Here is a 14,409-nt window from a genome sequence, read left to right as displayed (position 1 = left end):
ATTTTAATTATCCCACAACAGATTTTCATTTATAAAGGGAGGATATTGTTTTAGCAAATACTTGGACCTTTCAAAACTCAGAATTCTACAAAAGCCAAATCTGTTGGCTAGTCTGTTACATTGTTATTGGGTTGAGGATTGGCATACAAGATCATTACCTGTTCCAAGGTTGGAAAAGGTCTCAAGCTCTTTGTAAGTCTGAGCCGCAGCAATTGCTTGTGGAAGTTTTAGAGGAAAGGGCAGCACATCTCTGTGGGCAAAAAAAGATAAAAAAGGTTAATTTACCTAATAGTGTAAGAGCTCTCTAATTAAAGGAGTGGTTCACCTTTAAGTTAACTTTTAGTATGTTATAGAATGCCCTGTTACTAGCAACTTTTCAATTGGCCTTCATCATTTATTCTTTATCATTTCATATCTGAGTTATTGGGCTTCCTCTTCTACCTTTTTCCAGCTTTCATATGGGGGTGGTCTCTGACCCCAGCAGGCATAAAACTATTGCTCTGTGAAGTTACCATTTTGTTGTTCCTCCTATTCTTATTCCAGTGTCTTTTTAAAACCACTACCTGGTTGCTATGGGAAATAAAACCCTAGCAACCAGATAGGTGCCGAAATACCAGGCTGGAGAGGTGCTGATCAAAAAGTTAAATAACTAAAAAAAATTAGAAACATAAAAAATAACAATTGGAAAATGTCTCAGAATATCACTGTCTACAATCTACATCATGCTTAAAGTTTATTTAAAGGTGAACTACCCCTTCCAAAAGACTGCCCTTCACCAATGCATGTTATCTATACTCCATTACTACACTCAGTAAAACAAGGGGATCAGTAAATAGATGAGAAGGTTTTAGGTTTTGCAAGATTAGGATTTGGCTGGACACTTCAGCAAAACCGTATCCAGACCTTAAAAGTTGAAAGCAGAAACCACTACTGTTCCCTGCTTGATGCAACTTATTTTATCTTTGCTCATGATTGATTATAAAAACTAGGATTTGGTTTAAAATTTGGACTCTTATGGGGAGGATTGAGTATATGGCTTAATGCCAAAAATATAAATGTGGTGCACCCTTTTTGCTATGGTTGTTGTATGGTTATCCTGAGCATGTTCAATATTAGGAGGGGTGAAGGGTAAAGGACTATTATTTTTTAACCACTATTATAAGCATTGCTGAATTGCAGTTTAAGAAAGCCCCTGATCTAGATTTGTTTGGTCTCTAAAAGATGTAAAGCTTCGTACAAACAGTGTTTTGTAACCTCACCATGCAACAAAAGGACATAATTGCAACAAAAACGGAAATCGTGAATCGTGTTTACCATTCTGCAGAATTCTATACCTTTTGCATAACTTCCACAACCCAATAATTACTTAAGTAAAGGGAGGAATATGTAAGAGGAGGGCAGGGCTGGATTCTGGGAACAATACCAAGTAATACATCAGTTTAATATGACCTAGTGGAATTGTTTATGTTTTTGTGTGTATTGCTTTGCCGGAAAATATTAACTTCAACACATTTCATGACTGTAACAGCTCATTGCCTATGGAAGGTCATATACCTCAGTTCAGAGGGGTGAGGTAGCATAGCAAGGTCTTGCTGTTAAACTGTTACACTTGCTTAGAGTGGGTGTTGGATACTTATTTTGCATGCAGCAGAAAAGGTAGAAAGTATATCAGTGATGTTGGTGGGAATGACATTCCTTTAAGAATATCAAGGGCAGCTAAAAAAATCTTTATACCAAATTCACTATAAGCATCCTTCGAGCAGGGCATTTTCTTTTTGTGGATTATTATATTTTCAAAGCAGTCACTCTGTGGCCTAGAGCATAAATTAAGGCAATTAAACAGACATTTTATTGATCTTATGGTATTGGATACAATGACAGCCAAAGGCTTGCTACACATTTATCTGCCGCATGTTTAAAAAGATCAGAGACACGGCAAAGATAATATTGCTAGCATGGGCACTGAAATGCCACAGTGTTTCTTTGTATAGTAACAAATTGTAAACATAAAATAAAGAAATATAATAATATAATTATAAGCCACTCCATAGAAAGAGGTAAAAGCTCAGTTTTATTTGTAAAATTAGTTCCCATCTATCTTTGATATCCACTGATGCTATGTTTGGTATAACGTACAGAGTGCTTTCTACTTATATACAGTGCTTTGCTAAAGTATTCACCCCCCTTGGCATTTTTCATGTTTTGTTGCCTCACAACCTGAAATTAAAATGGATTGTTTTGAGAGTTTGCACCATTTCATTTACAAAACATTACGTATTTTTTTTTTTTTTTTAATATGAAGCAAACAACAAATAGGAAAAAATAACACAAAACTTCAGGGTGCATAACTATTTACCCCCCTAAAGTCAGTACTTTGTAAAGCCACCTTTTTGCATCAATTACAGCTGCAACTTGCTTTGGATAAGTCTCTGTGAGCTTGCCACATCTTGCCACTGGGATTTTTGCCCATGGTTTTTGCTTGTGAACAGCTATCTTCAAATCTGACCACAGTTCTGGACATTAACTAGGCCATTCAAACACATTTAAATGTTTCCCCTTAAACAGAGTATTGGTTTAGCAGTATGCTTCAGGTCACTGTCCTGCTGGAAGGTGAACCTCCGTCCCAGTCTCAAATCACAGACAGACTGACACAGGTTTTGCTCAATAATATCCCTGTATTTAGCACCATCCATCTTTCCCTCGACTCGGCCAAGTTTCCCAGTCCCTGTGCTGAAAAACATCCCCACAGCATGATGCTGCCACCACCATGTTTCACTGTGGCGATAGTGTTTTTGGGGTGATGGGATGTGTTGCGTTTGCTCCAGACATAAAATCTTCCTTGGTTGCAGAAAAGTTAAATTTTAGTTTCATCGGACCAGATCACCTTCCTCCATATATTTGGGGAGTCGCCCACATGCCTTTTTTTAATTCTTTTTTTATATATATTTTTCTCATTTCACTTCACCAACTTAAGACTATTTTGTGCAGATCCATTACATAAAATCTGATTAAGAAACATTTAAAATTACAGGTTGGAACGTAACAAAACATGAAAATTCCAAGGGGCGTGAATACTTTAGAAAAGCACTGTAGGCGTCACACCTCTATAACTAGCTTGACCTGTACAAAAGAATGTACAGTGCAGTGCACATTCCTTAACTGCATAGCAAAACCACTTTTGCTTAAGGAGAGAGAGTATCTTCTCAGATTTATAGCAGAACACTATGCACTTTGCGGTCATTCTGACAGTGGGCTCCAAGGATGCTGGCAAACAAGAACAGCAGTACTTGTATCAATACTACCTTATATCTGTGGTCGAGTCCACATGTGGTTAGGTGGCACAGAAAAGGAATTTAGATAACTGTAAGCCACAAATAACTGCTACATAAAATGTTATGTTACATAAATATGTTACCTGCAGCTTTAAAGATTTAATTTTTCCCGACAGCTATTTGTAGCCTGATGCACAAAAGTCACAGGATTACACCACTATATAACAGTATATGGTTACTTATAAAACAAGGATTTATGCTGTGGTCTGGGAAAAACTTAAATAACGGGAATAGAACAAACAAGTCCAGGAGGCATAGTTATAAGTATGGTAACAGAGGTGCATAATTGTGGTATAGGGTTCACCCCAGTTTTACCTTTAGCACCTTTAAACCTATCCTTTCTGCTAACATAGGATTAAACAACCCATAGCATTATACCGTTTCTGCACATAGCTGAGCCTCTGCAGCTGCTTTTATTGCTTTGGCTTGCATATAACTTGGTATCTCCTCTCACATTATATGAATACCAGAGTGACACATTACGTACTCTCCTTGGGTTCCACATGCATATGTTATGAATTTACCGATACTGTTTAGAAGGTTAAAAGCCACTGAGATGAAATGACTTTATGAATTTGTCTGTAGTTATATTTAGGACGTTGTTGTTATCATTGATATACAGAAGACTATATATTTATTTATAGAGAATATATTGTTTTATTTATTGAGGCAATATATACAGATTTCTCTTGCATGTTCTGATGCTGTTATATCATATATTCATATTTTTTTTTATATTTTTTCATATTTTTTTTCTTAATTTGTGATTAAATAAAATTAAATTCTGACTGAAGCAGACCAAGAGTCATTTTCTTTTTAAATTTCTATTCATCGGAAGGGCATATTAAAAAATGAACATATCAAGTAATCCACCATATTTGTCTTTCTTGCTTCTTTAGGGTAAGAACACAGAATTGCCTCTAGTGCGGGCAAAAAAAACCATCCAAAAATACCTTGTCATTATCCATATGAATTGCCAACATTAAAATGTTTTTTAATTGTTTAACAGTATAAAAATGCAAAAAAAAAAAAAATACATTTCACACTATTTTGCGATTAAAGTGTGCTACTTCGGGTTATTCTTACCCTTAAGGGTACTTTTGACTTGGCTCATAGTCTGTACAGCAATCTATGAAGAAACAATTTCAACATACGGTATATATCCCACTGTGTGAAGCACAATTCAGTGTGAAAAGGTTCTGGAATAGTGTCCCTTTTAGTTGGCACTGAATTTGCTATGCAGATGCACTTCATACAACTGGTATCACAGAGGTACCTATAGTACCTGTGCCTACTCTAATAATAGTAAGACTGGCATTGTGAAGGTACAGATATCATTACAGACTCTGCTGGTGCTCAGAACATTCAGCTAAATGGACATCATGCATGGGAAAGTTTTTATTAAATTGAGCTAGACATGGAGCAGAGTCATGTTATCCCCAAAAGTGGGAAAAACAAAACAATGCACCTCACAGCATACCCCAGCCTTGCCAGCTGTAATAAAAACCTTGTTTTAGAACCCGGTAGCACTATGCCCTTAAATACAGTGTGAAGTGAATATGCAGAAAAAGGGCAAGGTTGGAGCAGGGCAGTTTACAAACAATACCGGGTGATAGGCCCAGATAAAGGGGCTGTGGAGAAAAATGCAGAGAAAAAAGTTATGATTGAAATTTCACAGCAAGGCTACTCAGCACAGTTTGTTCTATGGGCCATATTGCGTTCCAAATAAGTTACAAATACAGCCTTTAATCATTTAGTCTGTTTTAGTTCACTAGCAACTATATTAAAATCTACTGTGGCAGCATGTCCATTAATTTAGGGCAGGCTTGTAGCAATTACTATACAGCAGTTCTATAAATAAAAAGATGATCATAATAGACCAAAGAATAAAAGAATTTAAGGGAAAGAAACACTTTCTGTAAATTTTTAAATAAGTACTGTATATACACCCAAAATGTGCTGAAAAAGTCACCCTCGGTTTATACTAGAGTCGGGTGCCATGGGTCCCTCTAGACTAGCACCCTCTCTCCTTTGTGTGCAAATTAGGCCACCTGCAACCAGACCCTCCAGTGCCCTGGCCCGCTCCCACTAGCAATACTTATTTGCCTTTACATCTCCTCCGGGACCGCGTCTGCTGCCAGTTTGCCAATGTGCAATGAGCGTGGGGTACTACTCATATTGTTTTTGTTGACACTCTTCTCCGCTTACAGAGCTAGTTTACGGTTTTTCTTTGAAATAAATATTGAAAAACATATACCCCACTGATGCCTCAATTTATGTATTTATTGGTATTTATTTTGATTATTAAAACTTAGCAGTAGCTGCTGCATTTCCCACCCTAGGCTTATACTCAAGTTAATAAGTTTTTCCAGTTTTCTTAGGTAAAATTAGGTACCTCGGCTTATATTCGGATTGGCTTATACTCGAGTATATCCAGTACTTAAAAAACACCACTGGCTATATTATTATTTTCATAGGCGGATTTTCAATAAGGCTTGGTGAGGCTAAGCCTCCCCAAACCTGCTTTGGCACCTGAAAACCTGGCTCTGTTTCTGCACTGCCGTGCAAATCTTCTCCGGGTTCTGCAAAAATCAGCTGTGCTCTGATTGGATTTTTCTTCTTGTGGATTCTCCTATCAGAGCACAGTTTTCTTGACAGGCAGTAAAATTGACCAATCAAGGCACAGATGCAGACAGGGATCGGGAGATTTTACAAACTGGAGGCAGTGCAGAATTGAAGGCAAAAAAAAGAAGAATCTGCAGGCTGTAAACTTTACCCAAGAACCAACTTTGAACTTTTGCTGCAGTTTTCATCCCACAGGCACTATACACAGGTACTATACACAAGCACTATACTGTATATGTTCTAAAGACTGACCCACTAGCTGAAATTAAATTGTTTTTTGTCACCTGACATCTATAATATCCCTATCCCCCACCCTAACAGATGGAGGGTAAGTTAACTTTTCCCCCTGACAAAGCTCATTGTGCTTTTATATATTTGTTATGGTTTTTTGCACTTTCTATTTTTCTTTTACTTTTGTCATTGTTTTTTTCATTTCTAGTTAGTTACAGTGGAGCCAATGTTGTCTATCAGTGCCAGTTTTATAGTGCCAGGGCCTGAATATCTGCCATCAGTACCCACTGCTCCTCACTGTATATAATGTGCTGGTTTTGTATATAAAGACTGCGTCTCACTGTATATAACGTGCCTGGGATGTCAGTACCTGCTGCCTCTCTCTCTATAAAGCTAACTTAAACACATCTAAAGGGGAGGTTCACTTTTAAGTTAACGTGTAGTATGTTATAGAATGGCCTATTCCTAGCAACTTTGCAATTGGTCTTCCTAGTTAATTTTTTATAGTTTTTGAATAATTTGCCTTTCGCTTCTGCCTCTTTCCAGCTTTCAAATGAGGGTCACTGACCAAAAAGTATTGCTCTATGAAGCTACAGTTTTATTTTTCCATGCAGGCCCCTTAACTATTCATATTCCCATTTCTTGTTTAAACCACTACCTGGTAAATAAGACCCTAGCAACCAGATAGCTGCTGAAATACCAAATGGAGAGGTGCTGAACAATAAGCTAAATAACCGAAAAACCATTAAAAATAAGAGGACCAATTGCAAATTGTCTCAGAATATCAATGTCTACCTTATATTAAAAGTTAATTTAAAGGTGAACTACCCCTTGAAGCTAACTGATCACAAACACAAATGTATAGAGATCCCCTCACAGAAGTGCACGTATGAATGCTTTTACATCCTAAGCATTTTAGGGTTAAAAAAAGCACCCCCACCTGCACTTTTGCACAGTACCCCTGGGAGTCAGTGGGAACCGCAAGAGGTAGTTGGGAAGTTAATTTTTTACACCAGCAGCGAAACCACTAAGTCTCGCATTAGCTTTAGGTCAGTCTGTGTATGGGCCATCTTTAGCCTCCCCAAACAAAAAAATCACCCTCCGCCTATGATTATTTTAATATGTGTTTCTAAAGCAATCAGTTTTTTTTTTTTTTTTTTAAACTTTCTACTTACTCCACTTTCTCATCTACTGACAACAAGCGAAGGCACAGGTCCAACTGAAAAATATATAATTGCATGTCTCTGCTGATTTAGTAAAATACAGACATGGTGGTTTTCATGCACGTATCTGAATTGGAATCACATATTTTAAGTGGTGACCAGATTGTAGAAAGCTTAAGGTGCTGGTGCCATACATGCAGTGAAAATCCAGTTACCATTTGTTGCCCAGTGTCATTTCATAAAATATTAAGGTCAGTCATCTGTATAAACAGATCTTTCCTGACACTCTGCAGAAAAAGCAGTCAAGCTTCAAAATGGAGGGAACACTAAGAAATTATTATACTGGCACATCTGTTTGCCCTTTGTCATTTAGGCATAGGCGGCTCCCTGAATTTTACTTAGTAGAGTGCTAGAAAGGAACAGACCTAAACTGTGCACATTTGTATGAATAATCTTATTTGTGTACAAAATTGCACTTTATGAACCAACACTGGGTGATAACTTTTTACTAGTCTTTAGTTTTTTTGATAAAGGGCTGGAGTGAAGCCCGAAATGTTGCCTTTGGCACTTGAGTAAAGATTCACATTTTTCAAAACAACCGGAGTGCTGCTGTTTTCTTCATTTTTGTATTTATCTGCCCAGGCAGTGGGTACAGTGTGCACCTGGGGCTGCAAGAAGCTATTTTCACTGTGTAAGTACATGTTCACTGATTCTAACTTTTTACTAGTCTTTAGATTTATCTTTGCTGTTTTTGATTATATATTTCTTTGAGGTATTTTATAGGGGGTATACGGAGTATAAAACCTAGGTGCAACAGAAGATAATACAGATACAACAGAAAATATTCTCACATTTATTAGTCAGTTTATGTGGCCAAGCTGCTGTTTTGCTTCTGGCAGGATAAACCATTTCCTTCCAGTGTGTACCAAACTGGATTTGGTAGAAGGCCTTCGAGTTACTGGAGGACATTTCACACTAAGGGGGTGATTTACCACCATTCAAGTTTCTTTTTTTTGTACTGAAAAAACTCAATATGCAAATTATGTTTCCAAAACGTGAATGTCTGGTATGTATTAAGTGCAAAAACTTGAAAACTCAAATGTAGAAATTCACCATCTAATACCTTGCAAATTTCTATAGAAGTCAATGGGAGTTTCTTAGGCAAAGTCAAGGTTTTCGAGTTTGTAAACTCGATTTAGAAAAACAAACTTGAAAATTGATAAATAAGCCCACATATGTGTGTGGAAGCATAGTTTAATGTGCAATAAATCCTACCAGAAAAATCAATAAGCTATTCAGAGACAATGTGCAATTGGTCTTCATTTTTTATTACTTGCAGATTTAGAACTATTTAGCTTTTTGTTCAGCAGCTCTCTAGTTTGGAATTTCATCAGCTATTTGATCGCTAGGGCCCAAATCTAACCCATCAGCCAGACAGTGGTTTGAAAAAGAGACAGGAATATGAATAGGAGGAGGGCCTATAAGTAATAAGGGTTAACAATAAACTTGTAGTCTCACAAAGCAATAGTTTTTTGGCTGCCCCCCCATTTGGAAGTTTGAGAGAGTCAGAAGAGGAAAGCAAATAATTAAAAACTATGAGAAATAAAAAAATTAAAACCAAATCGAAAACTTTCTAAGAATTGGCCATTCTATAACATACTAAAATTTAACCTGACGGTAAACCACCCCTTTAGGGAATACTGGCCTCAAACATACAATTTGTACTTGGATAGAAATTTACTTGAAAGATACAATGGAGGAAATTCACAAAAGTGCTGATATTGAGACAAAATAAAAGTGGAGATAGATTTTCCACCTAATTCACAAACATCTATCTCCACTCTTGTGAATTTGTCTTTAAAACAGACAGTTTTCAGATTTTGTCATTTTACCAACATTTTTTTATGAATTTGCCTTTAGCTGTTAGTAAATCAATCAGTCAGGGCCATCAAACCCAGTCCCACAGCTACAGGAGCCTTGGGGTAAGGATTTTACCAGCAGGATTTTGCATTTCATTTGCCATTTGTCATTTTTGCCATTAGTAATTTTAATTTGCCCAGGGAAACTATACATCATTTTTTTCAGAACAAGCTGGGCTTTCTAATGTTTTCTATATTTCTGTGTAATTCCACTTCTGCAACAAGATTTAAGGGTCTAAATACTTTTTTCTCTAGCCCCTTCTCATTACAGGTCAACAGCAATCCGGCCCCCACCCCAACATGCCCAGTGAAAAGAGGTCCAACAGGACTAGGATCCAGGGCCCTGTTGGGCCATTCCAACCTTGTACCCCAATATCCCAGTTTGGGTGCCAGTATGCAAGTTCTGTTTGCCGATCACCAAGATGGCAGCTGGGAACAGGTGGGGGACCAAAGTTGTCAAGCAGCTCTGTAGTTCTGGACATGCTAAGGGGGCACAGATAAGTTGGGGCAAATGTCAGTGAAGAAATTAAAACTAAAAAATTTACCTGGGAGACTTTACTTTTCTTTTAAATAAAAAAATATTTACAATATATTCACACAAAATGTTACTTTTCCTTTAATGAATGAGGCAATAATAACACTAAAAAAATTTAAGTAAAAAATCTATTCTACCCTGCCCTAATAATTGCCCTATCCTGCACACCATTTATTATTTTGAAAGCTTTATAAGAAAATACCTGCTAAAACTTGGCTTCCGGTCATTTGAAATAGGGCGATGTGGGGCAGAATGGCGCCCCCCCCCCCCCACTTGTCATCTCCAAAACTGCTCTGCTAAATCTTCAGGTAGCTGAATAGGTATGTACTAGCACCCCTGTCTCAGTTGCACCCTAAGCATGTGCCTCTTCTGCCTACCCCTAGCCAACTGAACCAATGTATATGCAGAACCTCAGGGGTGTATCCTTGGTCCATTGAAAAACAACCATGCAAGATAATTCCACTTTGTAGATTTATTAAAAAAAATGGGAGACGGATTTTCAAGGCTGGCGAATCCTTTTAAAAGTAAGTGTTTTTGGGCAAAAGCCAACATGAATGCTAGTTATATACTAACACATTGAAAGGTTTCTTAATTGAGAAGAATTTGTGGATTGTTGAAGATAACAGACAATGCATTTCTAGGCAGCTAATAAAATCCCTTTCTTGTATACAAAGGGGCACTGATTCAAAGGATTAAAGAATTATTTTCCCAGATTCCTGGTAAGACCTCGCCTTGAGCATGTAGAGGAAATATGTTAAGTGATTTTTTTTCTAATCCAGCTGCTGTATTTTATAAACACAAGCATGCATGGTTATGGAGGTGGTAATAATACTATATGGACACGTGACAGCAGTGTTTATTCTCCTATCATTTGGGAAGGTAATACATGAGGTTATAATCCTAAACAACAAACAATTCCTGACAGTACAACTGCACAGGCAGACAAGAATTGCCAGTACTCACCTACTTACACAATAAAATGCTACAAGTTTAAAGATATCTTCAAACACCAGTACAGAACTTTCCAGGTACATCACTAAAGGAAACAAAAAGAGTTTTACTATATTTAACCAAATCCTTGTTAACTGTGACATATTTAATGCAAACAATTAAATTTTACTGTTGCAACAATAAAAAATATGTGGTTTTTTTTCATTACTAGGAAATGTCTAATTTAAACAAATTTACAGTTGCTTTGCAGTTTCTTTCAAGGACTATTTTAATTTCTCATTCTTAGTGTGCCAGAATCAGGTTTGTGTTTTGCTATGCTTCTAAAATCAATATTGGAATAGAATAATTATTAAAAGGCAATAGCAGCCTCCACCAGAATTTCCTTTACTGTAAATGTTCCTTCTAATTTCTTAGGTCACAAGCAGTCCATGCCCAAAGCTGTGGGTGGGTCCAAGTACTGAATTATGTGCATGCAAGTGAATAGAAAACGTTTTAAGACCACCGAGTATTATTTCTCTGGAGATGATGCCAAACGATCTAGTTGCTGTTATGATAGACCAGGGAACTTGCCTAGCATTCATTTCTTTAAAACCCAGAAAAAGGATTTTTTTTGTAGCAAGTTTATTTTTCTGCTGAAATGCTTGTAGTGCATAGTTCCCTATTTGGTTAAACAAGGCAACGTGTGTACTGACTCTTCTTTCCTGTTCAACAGCCCACACATAAATTATTTAATAGGCATTAACTAAATTAAGAAGAAAACTAAATGAGAACTCTCTTTTTTCACACCACTCAGGGTCCACATTAGGTTTTCTTTACTGGTGGAAGATACCGGGTGCAAAAGTGGCTGCAGGTTGGACAATCCCCCAAAGTCATTTAGGTATGGTTCAGCTTCAACTCCCAGCATTCCAACAGCTTTTGCCTCCAAGGAGATGTACTTTAACCACAACTAAGGGGCCAAAGGTTGGGCAGTACTCAGTGGCGATTCTGGGGCTGCTGCCACCTGAGGCAGTAGCCCTGATGCCGCCCCCCTCTCCTGCTCCATGCTTAGAACTTTGGTGTCGGAGCGGGACCAGAGGGGGCTGCATTGCTAGCGCAGAGAGAGCAATAGCAGCTGTTAAAGTGATCAGAGGCGGATTTTTGCCGACCCTGGTAACTGATATTGTTCATTTTCTGCAGTCATATGCTTCACAGATCTCTGACATGTATGAATAACAAAAATATTGAAATCCTGAGACATCCTGGGGTAATTTTATTTCTATAGCTGTGCAGTACCTAGACATGAGTCCATTCTTTTTTAGAGGGCTGGAAACAATACACTACCTCCTCATTTGCAAAGGCTTAGTTTGCTTCCTATTACTGCCCTCAGTGCTTGATTTTACAAAATACACATGTATAGGAATATTTCTTGCAAATGTAGATCATTAGGAAATTTCATAATTTCATTGGTATTGCCCGTATGTGTTAACTACCACAAGCCTACAGTGAGTTAAGACATTAATGAAACCCACTTGTTTTTTCCTCCTTGATGTTATAGCGCAGAACATCGGCTTGTTCTTTGTTAGAAGTGACATGTACCCAGAGAACCATACACTTCCGCTCCACATCTCTTGTAATTAAAAATACCTAAAGCAAAGAGCAGCAAAAATGGTTTATTAGTACACAAGAAAACATACACTACTTTTTACTGGAGAACATTCAAATGAACATTTCCTCCTAAAATAACTGCTCAAAGTATCTGTTGGAGCATGGCGGATCAGTGGTAAACATAGGCAAGGTTGTTTTACAAGGTGCATTGCACAGAGACCATCAGTTCAGTCTTTACTAAGTCTTCACTAGATGCACTGCACTGAAGACTAAATCACCAAAGCCATTTTAGCTGCTGCTGTGAAAATGCTCTCTGCCTGCCTTATATCATTCATAATGACATGAAAAAGTAAAAAGCACCACGGGTTACTCTACACAAATGTACAAAGCCACTATAAGCAACACACAACTATGTGTGTACTCCAGGACCTCCTCAATTCAATCCTTGACTTTTTTTGCATTTGTCGTATTTGCCTTATGGACAATATCTCAAGCTTAATAGAAAACAAAGGCCATCAGACCACATAGGTAAGTAAACAAACTGCAAACAAATTCTGGACTACGAATGAAAGGAAAATATTTAACAAATAACAACTGACTTGATGCAGCTTATGGTGTTACAGGGCCAGTTTTATGGTTTCACTAAAAGGACATTTTCCTGGACCCCAACATCACTCAAAATGGTATACAACATACTGTTTTATATTAACAGTTTCATTGTTTTGTGTACACATGTTCATCCTGAAGCCCCAAGACACTGCTGGGAAGCTCAAGGCTGGAACTTTTATCAACACTAAGGGGGAGATTTACTAATCCACGAATCCGAATCCCAAAAGGGAAAAATTCGGATTGGAAACAGAAATGTTGCCGTCTTTTCGTTGCCGTTGCGACTTGTTTGTATTTGTTGCGACTTTTTAGGCGCCGCCACGACTTTATCGTATTTTGCGCGACTATTTCATCGCCGTTGCGTTTTTTCCATATTGAGCAATTGTAAATGGCGGAAAAACCAATCTGTTTTTTTTTCGCGGCGGTGACGAAAAATTAGCGGAAAATATATGAAAAAGTCGCGATGGCAACGAAAAAGTCGCAAAAATACCGATCATTACGAAAAAACGCACTCGGACCGTTCGTGGATTAGTAAATCTGCCCCCTAGAGGTGCTGCCCTTTGAAATTACCATTTTTTTAAAATCTTCCCAAGGGAGGTGTTAGGATTCCTGCATTACCAGGCACTCTCACCTCTCCCCCATAATTTCCTTTAGGTCCCAGCTCGACATAAGCAGTTTTACAAATAACTTGTAGTTTTGTGGTTTGCATTACACCCCGGGGAAAAAAACAGTAGAGGGCCAGAATAGAAAGATAAAGGGAAAATTATAAGCAATACAAATCTTGTAAGAAAGTATTTAAAACTTCAGGTAAGAGAAATCTTAATTAGAAAGTATTAGAAAAAATTAGATAGTATTAAAAAGGCCAGTTGCTAGTTGTGAATGCGGTCTCACAGCTGCAAAAGAACCCATTTACGAATAAACCAAAGAGGTCAAAGCATAAAGGTGGCCATACACGTGGCGATCCGACGATGTTTCGTACGACCATCGGTCGCACGAAACATCGTAAGATCCGCCACACACCATTCAGGGCTGAATCGGCAGGTAAGGAGGTAGAAACAATAGGATTTCTACCTCCTTCTGCCGATTCAGCTCCGAAGGGAGAATTTTGGTCAGGCGCCTTCTATGGCGCCCGATCAAAATTTTCTAACCTGGCCGATCGGCGAGTCGGCCGATATCAGCAGCTTCCTGCGATATCGGTCGACTCACCGACATACCATACACGCACCGATTATCGTACGAAACGAGGTTTCGTACGATAATATCGGTGCGTGTATGGCCACCTTAAGAAAAGAGAAAAGCAAATAAAGCAGTGGGAGAGGGGGTGTCAGGGGGGTTACAAGGCAAGGTTATAACTGTACTGGAGTCTGCCGTTCCTGGGTCACAGAAATGTAATATATTAATAGTTAGATTTTCTCTTTTTGTAGAGTGCCCACAGGCAATAGAAAAGGTGACACTAGATACGG

The 14,409-nt window shown here is 38.0% G+C and overlaps 1 protein-coding gene across 1 annotated transcript in view; it reads right to left on the bottom strand.

The window, feature by feature from the left end:
• rin3 (Ras and Rab interactor 3) overlaps positions 1 to 14,409 on the bottom strand; it is a 41,335-nt gene that overhangs the window by 14,340 nt on the left and 12,586 nt on the right. Inside the window, exons 3-5 of the mRNA XM_002933206.5 lie at positions 12,265 to 12,379; positions 10,769 to 10,841; positions 159 to 250 (exon numbers count right to left, since the gene is read on the bottom strand). Coding sequence (XP_002933252.2) covers positions 159 to 250; positions 10,769 to 10,841; positions 12,265 to 12,379 — 280 coding nt within the window. The remainder of the gene's footprint in view (positions 1 to 158; positions 251 to 10,768; positions 10,842 to 12,264; positions 12,380 to 14,409) is intronic.

Source organism: Xenopus tropicalis, chromosome 8, assembly GCF_000004195.4.
Source record: "Xenopus tropicalis strain Nigerian chromosome 8, UCB_Xtro_10.0, whole genome shotgun sequence".
In the NCBI taxonomy this organism is placed as follows: domain Eukaryota; kingdom Metazoa; phylum Chordata; class Amphibia; order Anura; family Pipidae; genus Xenopus; species Xenopus tropicalis.
This window is presented reverse-complemented; position numbering and strand designations above follow the sequence as displayed.